This window comes from Chiloscyllium plagiosum, chromosome 13 (assembly GCF_004010195.1).
Source record: "Chiloscyllium plagiosum isolate BGI_BamShark_2017 chromosome 13, ASM401019v2, whole genome shotgun sequence".
Taxonomy (NCBI): domain Eukaryota; kingdom Metazoa; phylum Chordata; class Chondrichthyes; order Orectolobiformes; family Hemiscylliidae; genus Chiloscyllium; species Chiloscyllium plagiosum.
Window position 1 is genome coordinate 38,573,185 of NC_057722.1, and position 20,514 is coordinate 38,593,698.

The window sequence follows — 20,514 nt, forward strand, 5'->3', positions numbered from 1 at the left end:
AACAGTCTGATGCTAATTAAGTATGTTATGAAAGAAAGGGAGCAGAATATGATCTGAGCTTGGGCCTAGTATTAATTAGAATTGATCCATCAAAAATGGTATCTGAACTGTTCAGATTGAGACAAATCAATGTGAAAGAGAGTAAAGTTATCACTGAGTGAAGTCATAGCAGGTTAATGTTAAAAATATGGTATTGCTTGTTTGTTTTGTCCTGTCATGCAAGGCAGAATTTTCCTGACTAGAGGCAGTAGGAGTTGAAGATCGGTTTTGGGGCAGCAGAAAAGTCGTGGGAGAGATGTGTTGGCACAGCTCCCAGATATATTACGACAGTCAGGGAGATTTCACAGGGGTGGCCCAGCTGCTGCTCCATAAAGGTGCCCAGCCAATTTAAATAATGAAAGCCCCAATTAGGCCCAATCTTTCAGCCTGGCTATAATTTTGCTGGTGACAGAACCATTCCCTCACCGCCTCTGCAGAGAGAAATTAGCACTGCGAATGGCTTCCCTGCGGCAGGTTGGGGTGGACCTGAGGAGCCACCGTGACCCTTTGATGGGGTCACAGGAAGGAAGAGCTGCCTGAGTAACCCTAACAATTCCTCTGAGTGGGCTGTCTTCTCCATTTTCACCTCCAGCTCCATCTAAAAGATGTAATTGTTTTGACCTTCCCTGACATGTCTCACTTGGGGCTGAGTTTACTTTAAGGTTCTAGAGCTGATGGCTGAATCATATTGTTTTCCCACGTGCAATCTTTAAACTAAAGATGAGAGCAGTAGTGACTAATTAGAAGACCGTGCCCAGGAAAGTTGCTCACCAGCCTGAATAAACAATCACCATCAGAATAAACAAATCACAGGTTTTCTCAAGTTGTAAAAAATGTTTATCATTCAACACCCAAAAGTTCTTGTGACCACAGCCACTTGCACAATCATACAGAAATACACTCAAGCACATGTGGTTGCAAAATGTAACGTTTGTTGTCCTCTTACCTGATCTGGACGCATGTAACTCCAGACCCATAGTAATATGGTTGACATTTAACTGTCCTCAGGGCAATTATGGATAGAAAATAACTGCTCGCCTGATCAATGACACCCACATCGTGTGAATAAATAATATGCATACACCCAGCTTTTAAATATGAAAAGTTATTTGCTGAACTTGCTTTTCACTGTGACTAAGGCCAGAAATATTTTTTGATCCCGTGAAGAGGAGTCTGGAGGTTTAGGAAGAAAAATTCACTGTGGTCTATTGCTTGCAGTAGCAGGTATCCCTGTTCGACATCAGTTGAGATGCAATCGAAGCCGTGTAGTGAAATTTGGTTCAGTTCCTCCATTGGAGAGGTCAAGGTCAACTTGAATTTACTGCCTGCTGGTAGTTCTTATAAACTGGGTCTTGTTCCTTCACTGGCCTGGATCTTTCTACCTTGCAATTCCAGAAATGTGGCTTATTAAATATCTGGAATATAATTCCTGCCACGTAACCAGTATGGTCCCAACTTCAAATGGCTTTTGATGGCTAACTGATTAGATTAGATTAGATTAGAGTATGGAAACAGGCCCTTCAGCCCAACAAGTCCACACCATCTCTCCGAAGAGTAACCCACCCAGACCAATTCCCCTACCCTATATTTTCCCCTGACTAATGCACCTAACACTACGGGCAATTTCGCATGGCCAATTCACCTGAACCGCACAATTTTTGGATTATTAAACAACGGAGTTCAAGTTACATGATTCACATATATTCTGACAGAATGGGTTTTTTTTTAAATCACACAAATTTTCTGGATTTCAACTCCGGAGCCAAAAGACTGCAAGCAATAATTATGAAACTGTTTTCTTTAATCATTTGGAGAAGGGAAGCCACTTAAGAACAAGAATGGTTGATTGCATTTTAATTACTCCTCAAAGATGTGACCCAAAAGTTTGTTTGCATTTTAATGAGTTGCCCAGGCATGAAGTTTAGCTCAGGGGCTTGTATCATTCAAAGTAAGTCCATCTGATGCTATCATGGAGTCCTGACTCAAAACTCTGTGCTTAATATTTTCTTTTGAGAAAGAGAAAGTTTGTTCATCATAACAAAATAGTGAAGATAATGACAGTAGCCAGTCTCTCCAGGAGAAGTAGAGATGGTGGAGTTAAATTAAGAGGGCGATGTTGGTGTAGTGGTAATACCATTAGTCTATTCATCCGTGATTAATGTGTTCCAATCGTACAATGGCAGAAAGTAAAATTTGAATTAAATAAAAATCTGGAATAAAGAGCTAGCTGTAAAGTATAGGATTCTGAAATCCACTTTAATATTAATGTAAGACTCATGGTCCAACTGAGTACAAAACCATTTTTGGTACAAGCATGTGTTTAAGTAAGGCTCTGTTGAGGTTTATAAAATCATGAGGGGCATGGATGGAATAAATAGACAAAGTTTTTTCTCTGGGGTGGGGGAATCCAGAACTAGAGGGCATAGGTTTAGGGTGAGAGGGGCAAGATATAAAAGAGACCTAAAGGGCAACTTTTTCACACAGAGGATGGTACATGTATGGAATGATCTGCCAGAGGAAGTGGTGGAGACTAGTACAATTACAACGTTTAAAAGGCATCTGGATGGGTATATGAATAGGAAGGGGTTGGGGGGATATGGGCCACGTCTCTATGACAGCATCAGCTTTCTTTGAACGATACAAGCCCCTGAGCTAAACGTATGCCCTCTAGTTCTGGACTCCCCCACCCCAGTGAAAAAAAACTTTGTCTATTTATCCTATCCATGCCCCTCATGATTTTATAAACCTCTATAGTACCTTACTTAAACACACACTTGTACAAAAATGGTTTTGTATTGGCAGTTGGGACTAGATTGAGTTGGGATATCTGGCATGGACGAGTTGGACCAAAGGGTCTGTTTCCGTGTTGTACATCTCTATGATTATGACTCTATGATTAAGGTACCAGAACGAAGTCCAATAAATAACACTTAATAAGGTAGAGGACTCAGTCAGTTCCCAATTCAATATCGTTTCGCAGTTGACTGGGAGGCTATCACTTCTGAAATTCTGCTTTCTGCACACAGTACTGTCGATTAGTTGTCAGAGATCCAGTTGTCACGTCTGTAAGTCAGGATTCAACCATATTGGTATTATAATTTTTTCCTCATATATCCTGGATTTTCTTTGCTCTACCAAGTGTCATTTGTGTCTTTAGCTGTCTCTTCCCACAGCTCTAAAGGTTACTCCCTAAACCTTTTCTTCTCTCTCCTCTCTCTATGCTAATACATGACTTGGTGTTTAGATTTTGTTTCATAATGCTAACATGAAATGCCTTTTGAAAGTGTACCTTTGTTAATAATGCTGGATAAAAGAGAGTTGTTTTCGAGTCTGTACATTTTCCCTAAGTTGTATATTTCTCGAAGAAAGTTAGAGAAAACAAAACACCCTGGGGGTTAAAAGACAATCAGTTTAACTCAATTGAGAATTGGTAATCAGATAACATTGTTCACTTCATGACAAGGTCAAAAATCATATGACACCAGGTTATAGTCCAACAGGTTTATTTGAGAATTCTAGCTTCTGGAGTGATGCTCCTTCATCAGGTGTAGTACAATACATGATCAAGGAGCAACACTCCTAGTGTTCTCAAATAAACTTGTTTGACTATAACCTGGTGTCATGTGATTTTTGACTGTGTCCAACCCAGTCCAACATCAGCACCTCCAGGTCACTTCATGACTGTGTGAACAGACCTGCACTATCTCAACAATTTGTCATTCAACATCAGGCTGGTTTGTGTGATGGACTGGGCTGTGTTTATAACACAGTAGTTACTTTCAGTCTTGGGAAGAGCAGTTGCCACGCCAAGCTGTGATGCATCCAGGTAGGATGCTTTCTGTGGTACATCTCTAAAAATTTGTAAGAGTCTGTATGAACATGCAGAATTTCCTTGGCCTCCTGAGGAAATAGAGGCGTTGATGTGCTTTCTTGACTATAGTACCAATGTGGGTGGACCAGGACAGATTGTTGATGAACATCACTACAAGGAACTTGACGCTCTCAACAATCTCCACCTAAACATCATTGATACAAGCAGGGACATGCCCTCCACTCTGTTTCCTGAAGTCAATGACCAGCTCCTTCATTTTGTGGATGTTGAGATTGTTGTCTTTCCACCATGCCATTAAGCACTCTCCTTCCTGTACTCTGTCTCATAGTTGTTTGAGAACCAACCTACAATGGTAGTGTTGTCAGCAAACTTGTAAATGAAGTTGGTGTGGAATTTAGTCACATAGTCATATGTGTGTTTAATGAGTATAGTAGAGGGCTGAGTGCCTTGTGAGACATTGGTGTTGGGGATTATCATAGAGGAGGCATTGTCAACTATCGTTACTGACTGCAATCTGTTGTTCATGAAGTCACAAATCCACTTACAGAATGGGGAGCAGTGACCTGGATCCCGGAGTTTGGAGATGAATTTATTTGGAATTCTGGTTTTGATGGCAGAGATGTAGTCAATAAGTACGAGTTTTACGTAAGTATCCTTGTGGTGCAGATGTTCCAGGGATGAGTGTAGGACCGAGGAGGTGGCTTCTATCATGGACCTGTTACACCAGAAGGCAAATTGCAAGGGATCAAAGCAGGGTGGGAGGCTGAAGTTGATGTGCACCATGACCAACCCCTCAGCTCCTCATAATTATGAATGTTAGCACCACTGAATGGTAATCATTGAGGCACTATCTGGGCCGGTCACTTTCCATTGGTTCACCCTTATGAAGGACAATCTAACGTCTGCAACGGTGACTGAGGGTACAGGTGCATCCGGGGCTGTCTGGGCAAGTGACATCATTTCACTGATCTTCAGTTCAAAGCGGCAATAGAATGCATTGACCCCATTGGGTAGGGATGTACTGTTGCCTGCAATTTGGGGAGCGGAGAAAATAAAATAAAGGGCTTTATTGGGCCCTCTTTAGAAAATAACAAACACTATGGCCCTCCTGTGGAACAGGGGTAGGGTCGCTAACCTTGGACTGAGGCATGGGTTCAAGTCTCACCTGCTCCAGAGGTGTATAGTAACATCTCTGAGCAGGTTGATTCAGAAAAATTTTTTTTTTTTAAATGAGAAAAGAAATGGCTCCCCACCCGACCCCATTTTGATTTAGTCTCATCCCTCTCTCCCTACCCGTCCATCACTTTTGAGGGAGGTTTGCATTGTCCATGATGGTCTTTGCTTATAGATATCCAGTTGATAACAGATGTTTTACTGGTGCTGGTAGATTTGTTGTGGGGAAAGCCGTTGGCTCGTATGTAAAAGCACTTATATATGTATAAGAAAAAAATCTCAGTTGGTAAACATGGGTTATTTAATGGTGGTGATTAATAGGTGAAAATTGCCACAGGTAATTTGGTGGAAAAACCATTCAATTGTGTGCAACAGTGCTTCTGGATACAAAACCAAAACATTTGTTATTGGTGGTGGTGAAGAGATCAAATGATCTGTTAAGCAAATGGAAAGCTGGCAAGAGTGAGATGGCTTTTTATTAAAAACCAAATTTGAGGGAAAGGTGGGAAGGAAGGGGTGTGTGTGTCCTTTCGGGGATAACCTGACACTGACCCCAAAGAATAGTCCTCCATTTATTGCTTCCTTGGTCTCTAAAACCCTTACCCCACCTCCTTGACACCTATCTTGGGTGACCAATCCCTCCCCATACAGACATACCTGTCTGTAATTCTAGATGACTTTTCTCCATGGGAGGCCTTACTGTCCAAGAACTGTCCACTACCCTTTGGGATTGGCTGGCAGTGTTTGAGGGCAAGTCTCCTTTCTACCAACAGGTGGAAATCCACCTTTCACCTTGTTAAGTTTGCTATATGTTTCATTTCTACGGGGCAGTTTATATTAAAGTTGATTCATTTAATGGGGACCAGAAATCTGTCCCTTCCACCCACCCTCAGTAAAATTTAGCCCTTTGGTGTTTGAGGTGATTGTGATAAAATTACAATGCCTCACATTAGTAAATGAATCTTCATTGCCTTTATCTGGTAGGTGTTGGGCGGTACTGGACATTGTTCCCCAGACATCTATGCGGAAAGTTCTATTTGATGGAGATTTGAACACCACTGTGTTTACTGCACATCAGATGGTCCCTGGCTACATAATGACCTACTCTAATATATCTTTGGAAGCGTGAGTAGTCTACAGTGATTATTTTGTACCAATAATTGCCAGTTGTTAGCAAACTGTCGAAAATATTTTTTATCAAAAATGATATTGTAACAGTGTGATTTTGATTAGTTGCAACAAGTATGTAAAATGAAGAGAGAAACTTTCTTACACTTGCTTGAAACTTGCCCCAACTCTGGATTTTTTTCATTAATAGCTAATATGTCTTGATTTCGGGGTACTGCAATTTTTAAACCACCATGTGGTGCAAATATCTTGAGTTTTTTCTCTTAATTCGTTTGCACAAACAATTCTAGGAGCCCATAAATGTTTGCAACTTTGTTCATTTATATAAAATGCTTTGAAAACTAATGGATGAAAGTCAGAGCAAGTGTTTCTCAAATAAAGTGTGTGCGTTATTTACTTTCTCATTCAATATACTGAAATTTATATTTTAAACATTAAAATGTTTATTGAACACTAGAAATAGAAATATTAAAATATTTTGATTAGATTAGATTCCCTACAGTATGGAAACAGGCCCTTTGACCCAACAAGTCCACACTGACCCTCCAAAGAGTAACCCACTCCCCTCTGACTAATGCACCTAACACTATGGGCAATATATCATGGCCAATTCACCTGAACTCCACATCTTTGGATTGTGGGAGGAAACCGAAACACCCAGAGGAAACCCGTGCAGACACTGGGAGAATGTGCAAACTCCACAGACAGTTGCCCAAGACAGGATTTCAACCTTGCGACCCTGGCACTGTGAGGCAGCAGTGCTAACCACTGAGCCACCATGCCGCCCTACATGGATTGGATAGAAATGAGAAAATTTCTTATTTACATGCATCCTCTCCGCTCATCATCTGAAATCACATCATGGCATCTAGTTGCGTTCCACCACATTTCTCTTTATTCTTCAAGTCCCTCTGCTTCATCAGTCTGCTTGTCCAATGAGAACCTTTCATCAATTATCCATTGAAAAGACAGAAAACATTGTCTTCAGCTCCTGTCACAGAGTCTGCCTTTCCTTGACCATTATATTTAAACTTTGGTGTTCTACTTTAGCTTGTGTTGAGTTTCTTATTTCAAATCCTCTCTCACTTGGAGTTTACCTCTTTCACCCCTGTGATATTAATCACTGCGCTCTTCCTCAGGCCATCTGCTGCCGAAACCTTCACCTATACTTTTCTTAACTCCAGACTATTCCAATGGTTTCCCGTTATCCACACTTCATAAACTTAAGCTTAGCTAAATGTCACTGCCAGTATCCTAAGTCGTACCAGGTCCCATTCACTCATCTGTTATTGTCAACCTACATTGATTCCTGATGGAGTAACACCTAGATTTTAAAATTTCATCTTTATGTATAACCTCTCCATGGTCTTATTCATTGCTATCTTTGCAACCTACTGCAGTTTTACAACACTCCAATAATGTGGCTTCCTCCATCGCACTCACTTGTGCATCCCCATCATTGGTGGCTATGTGTTCTGTGGCCTAGAATTTACCCTGGAATTTGCTCACTGAGTATCTCTGTCTCTTCAGCTTTCCCTCCTCTTTTAAGATACTCATTAAAACCTACCTCCTTGACTGGGCATTTTTATAAGACCTTGATTATCTAACAGATTCCAAAAATTCCCTCAATCTATTAACAGGTAGCGGATGCAATGAGATTTGTTTTTTACATTTGTAAATGTGTGGAATCACAGAACACTTCTCAGTGCATAATATTTACTGCCTAATCTCCATGATTACGGTCTGTTTTGTTTTAATGCAGAAGGCCTCTTTTATAAATCTGAAAGTGCTAATAATTGTGTGATCGGAAATCTGCTTAAATTTTATATTTTGAAGTACTGATACTCATTGCTTTAAATGGAGTACTACAATGCCATCTGCAGAATGTTTCAGAAAATGTTCTGCAAATTAGTGTTTATCTTTCAAATGCAATTCATTGAGTTATGTATAAAATTCTATTTTTCAGAGTCATTTATTAACTATAACATTTCTGCATTTGTGATCAGTATTAGATTTTCAGTTTTAAAAGCTAAAATCATGTAATTTGGAAAATGTGGCCGCAGTGTTAATGGTTCGGTGATAAATGAGCAACAGTGCCTCTGTCAGGTTGGCCTTCACATTTAAAGTATTTTGCTCTTATGGTGCTATAAACTGCAGACAAAATTAATTTCCAATATTGAAAGCTCAGCTCATTTATTTTGCTATCAAATTAATTTTTAAAAATTGTACTACAATATAAATTTTTAAAAAGCTTTTAAAAATGTGTGCAAATAAGTGCAATTTAAATTGATCTCCTTTCTTCAGGTGCATTTTTCAGTAGGATTGTAAATGCATGTGCTCGACATTCAAATATCTAAATGATTGCGGAATTGTCTATGGTTAGATTCTCCATCTAAATCTGCGATTTGAAGCACAAATGTGAAATGTTTGATAAGATTACATGTGGATCACAGCATTCCCAATCTGTTTATTTTACACTGAATTAGATTTTCTTCATCACAGAAATTGAATATTTCCTAAATGGTGTTCATTTTTACAGGAAAAATTCAACTGCACAGAACAAGTTAATTGTTCTGTAATGGATACAGTTTTATAATTCTTCTAGTATACTAAATAGAATCATAGAGTCATAGAGATGTACAGCACAGAAACAAACCCTTCGGTCCAACTCATCCATGCGGACCAGATATCCCAACCCAATCTAGTCCCACCTGCCAGCACCCGGTCCATATCCCTCCAAACCCTTCCTATTCATATACCCATTCAGATGCCTTTTAAATGTTGCAATTGTACTAGCCTCCACCACTCATTCCACACAGGTACCACCCTCTGCATGAAAATGTTGATGTCATCTGCAAACTTACTAACTGTACCTCTTATGCTCACACCCAAATCATTTATATAAATCACAAAAAGTAGTGGACTCAGCACCGATCCTTGTGGCACTTCACTGGTTACAGGCCTCCAGTCTGAAAAGCAATCCTCCACCACCACCCTCTGTCTTCTACCTTTGAGCCAGTTCTGTATCCAAATGGCTAGTTCTCCCTGTATTATGTAAGATCTAACCTTACTAAACAGTCTCCCACAGGCTACCTTGTTGAATGCCTTATTGAAGTCCATATAGACCATGTCTACCGCTCTGCCATCATCAATCCTCTTTATTACTTCTTCAAAAAACTGAATCAGGTTTGTGAGACATGATTTCCCATGCATGTTAAAATTTTAAATCTTTTTAAATGATCTGCACCTCAGACATAATGAGAAGGTTTTAGAAGTGTAAATATTAGAAAAAATCCACATGAAATATACCACTCTGGATTTACCAAGTTAAAGAACAGGATGAAATTTGCAGTGTATCAGATGTTTTGCTGTAGTGATTGTTTTGCTTTTGTGTTCATTAATGACCATATGTGGGCAGCCACACATTATAGAGGCCGCCTCCCAGGTGTCTATATGTATTTTGAGTTTCTGCCAACCAAGGGTTGGATTTTGAATTGAAAATCAGACTTTAACCAAACATTTGCCAGAGTAAGTTTCAAGATTATGTTTACCTCAATATTAATTTATTTCCGCAGACTGCTAGAATTTCTTCAAGATTTTTAGTGACAGCTCTAATAAACTTGAGATCATTTTGCTTTTTTTTTGCTTGACCAGGCTAAACAAATAAGGGTTTGAATTTTATTCAAGGGAGATTTTGTGTGCTATTGCGATTCATTGATATATTAAAAACAAGTGCCTCAAAACTCAACTGCATGTACATTATCCTCCATCCCCTCCCCAAATATTCTCGATGACATAGCTAATCCAACAGTGCATTAGGGCCATTAGAACATTGCTGCTGGAGATCTTCCACCTGTAGCAAGCTCAAATAGCTTTCCCAAAGATACCGTTAAGAGGCCATCTCCATTCTACTGGTGATTCTGCCCTTCGGCCCAAACTCACCCGGTGCCATTAGAGTTCACATCACCATTGGAAATGCCTGCAGCCTGGGAAAGTCATTTAATTAGACCATTAATCATTCAAATTGGTTGACCGTCTCAATTTGCTGAGCAGCTATACTGGCATTATTGTTCCTGCCACTGGGAACTTTCCCAGGTCATGGGACTGCACTTAGGAATTGACCAAGCATGGCTTTCCAGCACTCTACTAGCCCCCTGAACTCCATTTCATTGCCCAGGTGCCAATACACTTTTGCCCACAGGTTTAGTATGGCACAGACCTTTAGCCCATCAAGTTTATACCAGCTATACCAATTAATGTCTCTATTTATGAAGACAAGGTCCCACGTTGGCTGGCTACTCACTCAATATATTCTCCCATTTTCAAAGATCTATGCAGTAGCATTATACTTAGGTCATGAGATTAATGTAACACACATCTGTATCAGCTCATACATCGAAAGCAAGGAAACATGTCCTTGTTCTCAACAATGAAAATATCAAAGTTGTGAACCACAATATTACATTTTGCAGACCCAGTCAAACAGGACTTTTGGTCAATTTAACAAACTACATGGATGCTGCCAGAAAAGCCTCTATTTCCATTAAGGCGATATATCCAAAAAGAATGGAAAACATGCTATATATGTCAAGATGCTACTGGTTCCAGTGCACATTTTTATTCCTATTTGCATCTTAATTGAGATATACTCTGGAAACTGGCACAATGTGGAGTAGTCCAAACAAGATAAACAAACTGCTTGGAACAGGTCCAACATCCCATGCATTGGCATTATCCTTCTGAAGTATCAATGTGGATCCATAGGATGGACACCTGAAACCTTTGCATCATTGAAATAGATTGACCTTCAATAACAGTCTACTAGCATGTGCAGACTGCATATTATCATCGTTCACGACACGAAAAACCCCAATCACTTGCAAAACCAAACATTCCTGGTCACAACACTGAGTCTATCCATGACCTGACTGTTGTTTACTCAGTCTGACTTAATTGTCTAGTCAACTTTAAAGGTGATGCAGTATTACATCTGAAGGATGACACTCAATGCAGTATTGAAGACCTGCACTCCCCACCCGTCCCATCCACCCCCACAATAAATGTAGCATTCAGATAAAAGACTAGGGGGTTTGAACTATACAGAGAGGCTGGGAGCCAAAGGAGTCCAAAACTAGGGGGCATAAATTTAAGGTGGGGGAGGAAAAGATTTAATAAGGGACTTGGACCAACTTCTTCACACAGAGGATGTGTGGAACAAGCTGCCAGAGGAACTGCTGGAGGCGTGTACAATTACAGCATTGAAAAGGTATCTGGATGGGATATGAATTTGAAGGGTTTAGAGGGATGTGGGGCAAATGCTGGCAAATAGGACTAGGTTTCATTTGACTTTATTTATTGTTTTCATATGGACCTCTAAGTACAGTGAAAAGTTTTGTTTTGCAAGCATACATGCTGATTATAACATTGGGATGCCTGGTCAAGGTGGATGAGTTGGACCAAAGAGTCTGTTCCTGTGCTGTATGACTCTGTTGCTCTATGACTGTTCAACTGGAATTGGATCCTGTAGCACAAAACATCATTCGCAAAGTTGAACATTACACTGACTGATGCAGCACCTTTACATGTGTTTTGAAGAAATAAGCACTTTATGTGTATGTTTAGATTGAAGACAATTGAACAATGTACTGAAAAGATGTCCACACAGAATTCCTAACCTGAAAGAACTTAATCCACAATTATCGTGGACCAAGAATTTTTCTTAGCTCAATGCCAAGAATGGATATTGATACATACATCTTTCCCTGAATCACAGGAACCATCAACTTTTAGAATACCTTTTGGTAGATATTGCTCCCTCATTAGTATTGGATTGTCTGCTAGGTAGTTCACATTCTAATAACATATGGATCATATCATCAAGGATCTACCAGGTAGTTTGTGTCTTAGATGAACTAAAATTAGGAATGTCATTTTCAAAGGCAAACAAGTGGTAATTCCATAATTTTTCTGTGAAGACATGCTAGACCATAAGCATATAGCTCACTTGAATACAAAGGAAATAAAGAGATTGGTGAGTGAATCCATACATTGGCCCAGCAATAATAAGGACATCTGTTCAAGTTGTGTGAAATATGTCAATTCCATCAATTTCAACAATGAATAGAATCTTTCCTTCCACATGAGTTTATTTCCAAGTTGTGGCTTTGAGTATAGGAGTTGGGACATCATGTTGAGGTTATAAAGGATATTGGAGAGGTCTCTTCTGGAGTACTGTGTGCAAATCTGGTCATTCTGTTATTTGAAGGATATTATTAAAGTGGAGATGGTTCAGAAAAGATTTATCAGGATTTTGCTGGGACTGGAGGGCGTTGAGTTACAAAAATAGACTGGAAAGACTGGGATTTCTTTCACTTTAGCATAGGAGGTTGAGGGTAGCCCAAACTGAAATTGATAAAATCATGAGGGACACAGATAAGGTGAATGACACAGGTCTTTTCCCGAGGGTGGGAGAGTTCAAAACTAGGAGTCATATTTTTAAGTGAGAGGAGAAAGATTTAAAAGACATGAGGGATGACTTTTTTCAGACAGGGAGTGGTTCATGTGTGCAATGAACTGCCAGAGGAAGTGGTGAATACAGGTATAGTTACAATATTTAAAAGACATTTGGCTAAATATGAATATGAAGTGTTTGGAGAGATATGAGCCAATCATAGGCAGGTAGGACTAGTTTAGTTTGTGAACATGGTCAGCGTAGACTAGTTGGATTGAATGACCTGTTTCCATGCTGTATGATTCTATAACTGGATAAAATTAATGCTGTTATTTTCTGTATCGAAGGATACAATTTCGTTCTGACCACTTCACCAATTTGCTTTTTGTGTGACAAATTAAAGATACCACCAGTGCAATGATCGTTGACACATTGACAATGCTATTCATATGTTCAATATTTCTCAACAAATTGTATCTGACTATTGTTTGCTGTACTCTAGTGTACTCTTTCCAGGAAATGCAGGAAAATGGGTGCAAAATATATTTACTCTCCTTGTTACTTTTCGTTAAATGATCTTGCCGGAACACATTGTTGACACACAGTGATCAATAAATGTTGTTACTTGCCAACATTTCTGGTTAGCTATGTCAAATCTTCCTGCTACTCCCTTCTCAGGCTGCTCTCAGCTTGGGAGATCGATCCACATGGTTATTCCCTGCATGATCAATGAACATACAGACATGTATCGCAACTTTAACAATGGCAAAACATGGGAGTTTGAAATTTTCATGTGAACAATGGTCAAGTCTTCCAAATAAAGAGATGGCATATCCAAATCACATATCATCAACATTCAGTACGCAGGAGGATTACGTGCATACTGAAGGTATCATGTCAGACAACAGCCACATCAATAGCAAATGATACTCAGCAATGATGACAATAGACTGCAGAAGGAAGCTACTTTAGCAAATCATGGTAACTGTGGACTAATTCTGGTCATGTCACGCATCCACAAAGGTGTTCTCAAAATGTATAGAGAACATTTATGCATTCTCGCACATGTTTATTAGAGAAAGTGTTCCCATTTTCTAAATGGAAAAGTTGGGACGTAGTACCTTTAAGACAGTTATTTGACACTATGACATGTTACATTCCGGTTTAAAGGTATCTGCCTTGCCTTCAGTCACTCTCTCTGTCTTGAGATCAATGTATTCAGTCAGTTGTGTGTATATGAGCTACAGGAGCATCAGAGAACCTATGCCATGTGCATTATATGTCTGTGATATCGTTGCTCTATAAACAGTGTTACAAATAACTCAATAAGAACTGAACTTTCTGTGGTATACATTATGCTGGCTAACATACAGATAACCACAAACTATTCCATGTTTATAAATGAAACGTGCATTAATTCTGGCACTAACCCTCAGAAAACATCACTTTCCACCATTCTTCAGATTGAAAAAGTGCCATTTACAATGACTTGCTCTTACTATCTTTAAGCATTTTTTACAAGCCTCTATTTTATTTAAACAACCTTTTGTGATATTTCATCGTGTCTTCTTTTTAAAAAAAAATCATAGAAAATATCACCTCATTCCCTTCATCAATCTGTTTTATCAGAGAAACGCAATTGGTTCAGTCAAACATGATCTGCTTTTTACATTGCATTGTTGGCTATTTTAATTAATTCCAAGATCTCCAAGATGTCTGAGTTTTCTCCCTGATTGATGTTTCTAATACCTACTACCTTTTCTCAATAAAATGACAGATCTTCAGTTATTAGGAATATCCTTATTTCCTTCCTGAAGCAAAGATTTGACATATGCTAATTTAAAACCCTCTGACACCTGCCTACAATCTAGGAAATTCTGTAAGAGTCTGTCTTCTGCTATCTCCACCAACCTTTCCTTTACAACTTGAGGTGTAAGCCATCCATAAGGCTGATGTATCCACTGGAAACATAGACAGCCTCTCAATAACATTCTGCTGACAAACATCCACCCTACTCAAATTCTACCAACTTTCTTTCAGCAGTTTTTCCAACAACATCGTTTCCCACAGTAAATATTGAATAAAAGTAATCATTTAGTTTTTGGCATAACCCTGCACTTTGAAATATATATTATCCTCTTTATTTCTAAAAGGCTGCAACCAGCCTCCTACTCCCAGTTACATGCTGGTGGTATATATTTGAGTTACCTTAAACTCCTTCCTACTTTGCCAATCTTATTTTCCTCTTTCATTTTGCTCTGAATTAATTCTATTTGGCCTGGTACTTGCTTAAAAAAGTTCACTTGCATCATGATCCCCTTCTTGTATTTGACTATAGATTACATTAACCAAGAATGTCAAAATGGCTAATTCCCACTTTCTGCATCTAATTCATAATGATGTGACTATCCTTTGTGGCAGCTAATTTATTTTCACCTAACCTGCTATTCCTATCAGGTTGCCCGGTGACATACTGACATCAGCGCCCAGGAATTTAGAACGTGGAATTGTTCTTTTCTCGGGCAGGCACCAGCTGCAAGGGGTCAGCTTTTGTAAACTTCTGTGTTGTAGCAGCAATAAGAGGGAAATTCAAGCTGTCACTTAAAAGGCAGAAAGAAAAACTTCTGGAGAAACTTTAGATTGAATGAATAATGCATGTTTCCAGATGATAAATGATTATAAGTTTGATTCAAAGTGTCATTGGTTGCAGAGTGCTAAAATGCCATTACATGGATCTTGACAGTATAATTACGGTATTTCATTTTTCAGAATGAGCTGTGTTGCAAAAAGTGCTCATGGAAGTTTACTAGAAGGGAAAATGGGTGAATGCATTTGTGATCATTCAAATCACATGCCTCAGATTATGAATCTGAAGCTTTGGGTCAAAGTATTAAAATGATCACATTGAACAGTTGATTTTAGAAGTATTTAACAGACATGCTTGCATTGGCAAATTGGTGATTATCTTTTTTTTGTTACAACCATCCGCAGATGAGATTTGCCAATTTGTTATGGATTCAGACAGGAAGCCTCGAAACCATTACGTTCCTGGGTGGAAAGGGTAATCTGATTCCCTGTGGTTACTTACTTACCCCCTCAGTTAGTGGCAACAAGATTAATTTTAATTTCCCTTGGGAATTCATTTCTCCTAGAGCCAAATGAACTCAGGTTTCCAACAGACACAATTAACCAGGTGTTCTTGAATTAGCCAAAATGGTGAGTTTATTAGTTACTCAACACACCAATAACTAGTAACGTAATACACATACATACAGATTAGAAGGAAGAGTGAGTCTAAAAAGATGTTTAAAAGAAACAAATTTTTCTCTGAATTGTTCATGAAGTGCAAATAGTTGAATTCTGTGGCTTCCAGTAGTATTGATGGTAGTTGAACAATCGGTTTTGAGATTCCCGATTTTATAGGTTGATTGCAACTTTTAGACCTGATTGCTTTTGGCAGTGGCTGACAGGCAGCAGGGGGAAGTGAGGACTGCAGATACTGGAGATCAGAGTCGAAAAGTGTGGCACTGGAAAAGCACAGCAGGTCAGGTAGCATCCAAAGAGCAGGAGAATTAACATTTTAGGCATAAGTCCATCAACATTCCTGATAAAGGGCTTATGCCCTAAAACGTCGATTCTCCTGCTCCTCAGATGTTGCCTGACCTGCTGAGCTTTTCCAGTGCCACACTTTTTGACGCTGACAGGCAGCACTCTGGTGAAGTGGAGTTTTATTCTCTTTTTCCTGTTACCTACAGAGCATGGGTGTAAAAGTCACTTTTCTCAACGCTATGAACGTCACAGCACACTAGCCCACAAATTCAGACCTCAGGCCACTAACACACAGACTTGCATTGCATTCAGTATTAAACCCCTTTTTTGTATGTATTTTATCCTCGAAGGACAAAAATACAAAAATTATGCAAGATGTGGATTTCTGTCGAGATTATGGAGATAGTCAGTCCCCTCCCTTTTTGCTTTCTCCCCTGTTACATTTATCTTTGCGGTGCTGGGAAAGCTTCACACATGGTGTGGCATTTCAGAGTTTGCCAAACAGCAACTGAAGTTACATTTGCAGTTTTTTTTGTGTCTGTGGCAGACTTTAAAAAGAAACGCATTCTGGGATTGCAAGATAATAATGTCTGCGGTACTCGAATATTCTCATCCAATATTTCAAAATTATAAAAGGAGAATTCTGAAGAAAAGCCACGGGAGATCAAAATGGTACAAATAAGAAGCATTGTGTTTAAAGAAATTATTTAAAACAACCTATATTCTAAAGTTAGGAAAAGGCTTTATTCACAATGCTTGTTTTCCTCTACTTCACCCCTCCTTTCCTGAATGCAATGAGCCTGGGTTTTCTGGTCAGAACACCAATCACCATTCATTCATCTTAATGTGTTAACCAATTGAAATCTAGACCAATGATTTTTGTGGAGAATAGTTCCATGAACACAGGAAACTTTGCAATACCTTACCTAAATGAGCCAATATTTGAGTATTGTCAAACTTTTGCTGTGGTGAAGGGATTGTGTTTCCTTGTCCTTTTCTCATTTTGCAGCACTGGTGAGTAGGTGGAGTGGATAACTTTGTTTTCATTTCATTCTGTCTACAATTGAGCATTGCCAGTAAAACTGAACTAACAACATGATTCAAATTCAAACCAAGAACAAAACTGAGAAACATGCTTCGATCATCAAGTAAGACCTATAATGTGACCCACCTTAACCTTAAAACATGACTAAGTCCCATATGATTATATTGACAAGTGTATTACTATTCGTATGTGTGCCATAAATGTCTAGGAAGATCCAAAGTTCATTCTCAAATCCGTGGTGAGTTAGATGATCTCAGTTAGGGTAACAGCAGGACATTATGATTAATCTCAGCATTTTTAATATAATGAGGGAAAAAATAAAAGTCAGGTTCTTTTTCCCAAGTACTATCTATTTATCCATTTTAGAATAGCCGAAGTTTGTGTATATACACACTTTCCATATACTTCTGTTCTTCTGATTTTTTTTTTGCAGTGTTCTAGTTTCTTGTAGCAATTCATCTCTGAGCGGTTTTTCAGTTATTATTTCTGGTGATGATTGAGGCACATGTCTCAAAGCTTTGCCATCATTCATTGGGACAGTCTAGTTTCTCACATTCACTCTGACACTCATTTGTTTTGTACTGGCTTGCTCTTTCTCAGAGATTTCTGAGTAAATTAATCAATCCTGCACTTTTAGCAGGGGTGCATGCTTAGAGATCATGTGGGCAGAGATGGAGTTGGGAGTACTATAACCTAGCTCTTCAATTAGTATCCACTTTAAATACAACTCTCATCAAGAATATGGAATCAATAAACTTACATTTTATTGTACAACTGTTACTTCTTACTCTGACTTTAGCATAGTGTTTTCATCTTCCTCAGAATTCGACAACATTTTGGAAGATGAAACTTGAGTGTTTCTTAATGAAATTAATCATGATACGTTCCTAGTAGTTAGCCAGGTTACTATTGTTTCTCAAACAGAAACCAAATTGCTGAAAAAGCTCAGCAGGTCTGGCAGTATCTGTGTAGAGGAATCAGGGTTAACGTTTCAGACTCAGTGACCCTTCCACAGAATTGATAGTGGCTCAGAAAAGTTGGCTTTTATGCAGAAGATAGGGTGTTTCTTGTAATGATTAGTTGTGATGTTGTTTTCAAGTGATTAGATTTGTTGGTCTCATTTCTCCCTACAATTAGGCATGTTGTTTTAATTTCTTTCAATGATTCAAAGCAATTTTTTTTTGCCTGTGATTATCTACGATGCTCTCATTTCCCGTGATTGGTTGTGACGTGCCTGTCTTTTTCCCAGTAATTAGCCACAATGCTCTTGTTTTACTTAGTAATTAGCTTTGCTACTGTGATTTGATTTTTCCAGTGATCAACCCCAACTCTGCTGTTTACTTCCACCCCAATTATTAGCTATGCTGCTTTAGCTGCTAGTTTCTTGCAACTTACAAGTAATGCTAAGGTTGCTTAGTACAGATTGGTTATGATACAGTGGCACTCATTTTTGAGGTAATTTGCTGTGACTTTTTTTTGCTTATGCAAGCCATTTTTATGATCCTTGATGGCACATTTGTTTTTCATTGTAGTTTGATCGTGTCCTCATTTTCAGAACTTCACTGTAATGCATTCATCTCTTGTAGAGATCCACTGTGATGCTCTCATTATTTGAAGGGCTATTATTTCTCAGAGGGATTTGGTGTGACATGATTGTCACTTGCTGCAAGACTCTCATTTCTCAAAGATTTGTCCCAGTGCTATTATCACGTGTCGCTATCCCTCCAGGTTCTTTAATTTTTGACAAGGTTTCACTGCACTGCTCTAATTCTTCATCGCTGTTTCTGTGAAACTTGTTTGCTGCCAAGATGCACCACAAGACACTCAATTTTTACAGCAATTTGGCATAGCACTCTCATGAATATTACTGCCTGATTTTTAACACCCATTTGTCAAGAATTAGGTTAAAATCTAACGCTGATCCTAATTAGCATACTTTGCACAACAGTTTGTGGTACATATCACCTGCTGTTTTAATCAATGCTGGCTTCCAGTAGAGAATGCAGCTGTGATTTTTCAAGGATGGGATTACTCCTGTTTGTTAATACAAGTGCTATGTTGTCGGAGTACTAGCAATTAAAAGATTTAGTATCCAACATTTTCATCTTCTAAGCAATCATGGTTACCTTGTATCATAACTCAGAGACATGACAGGATGTATAAAAAAGTTGTAATGTCTGTTTGCATGTTTCTATGTTGCAAACACGCTTACTTTCTTTGGAAACCACATTACTGCAGAAAAAGCTGAAGTAGGCATCAAAGCAAGCAATCCTTAAAATATGTTAACGAATGTTTCCAAGCTAATGCATATTCTAAGTTGACAGTTAGCTGGTGCATTCTATCAGTGAGTGATACATTCTTGCCCTCCACTTAATGAATTCTAAATTATAGCTAGGACTCTTCATGAGAACTTACAGGACAGAATAAAAGAACACTGCAGTCTATCTGGTCAGTCCCAATTTTTAGTAAATATTACAATTCAAAATCTTTCCCATACTTATCTATCCAAATTCTTGGACACTGGGAATGGCCACAAGTGCAGATCCAAAACCTCTAAAGCAAGTCTTCATTTAGACGCTGTGTTAGTAACACCTTTCCCAAACCCTGGTATCTGGTCTTTTACTACTCCAGCTTCTCACATTACACGGTTCTTCTTGCACCAGTCATTGGACACATTCGCTATTTACTGCAACCTGAGAGATTCCTCAGAAATGCTTACCATCACCATCTACTGTGAACATTATTTCAGGAGACGTTGCCATACATGCCGGTGGCTAGGGCTGCTTGACATGGGGTTGTTAACAGATTTTGAGGACTGAGCTAATGAGTTCCGTTGAGGACCATCAAGTCTGAAAGTTGGCAAAAGGGAGTTGAATGTGCCAGTACCAAAAATAAATGAGTGGATGCTCTGCAGTTCCATTCAGAGGATGAAGCTATTGTGAAATGCAATGCTTCCTGAACTGATCACTCTCTTTAGTGTTGAATACCTAATCTTCTGTATTGAATTTCAGCAGGTCCCACACAGCAATGGGAGAAAGTGGATGATGATAATGATGAGAAAAATGGGGAGGAAGTCTTACCTGATGAAAAAATCCGAGGACGATGGCAGCAGTCATCTGTGCCTCCAGCAGCCCTTCATCTATTCATCATCTATTGCACAACATTCATCAGCCAACATTTTCACCTGGTAAAGTCTAGGTATGGGGCTGAAAATTTTATGCAAAGTGACTCACTGAACATGAGGTGGATGGAGAAATTAGGAAGTGGACAAGGACAGTGCAGCAAAGCAGATTTGGA

At 39.0% G+C, this 20,514-nt stretch overlaps 1 protein-coding gene across 4 annotated transcripts in view; it reads left to right on the plus strand.

Moving 5' to 3' along the window:
- The window catches only part of si:ch211-51h4.2, a 320,169-nt gene that overhangs the window by 194,742 nt on the left and 104,913 nt on the right, over positions 1–20,514 (plus strand). For 3 of the 4 annotated variants that reach the window (XM_043702225.1, XM_043702226.1, XM_043702227.1), the window contains one exon: positions 6,029–6,169. The exons of the other annotated variant lie outside the window; for it this stretch is intronic. In XM_043702225.1, the coding sequence (XP_043558160.1) occupies positions 6,029–6,169 (141 nt within the window). The remainder of the gene's footprint in view (positions 1–6,028; positions 6,170–20,514) is intronic. 4 annotated transcript variants of the gene reach the window in all.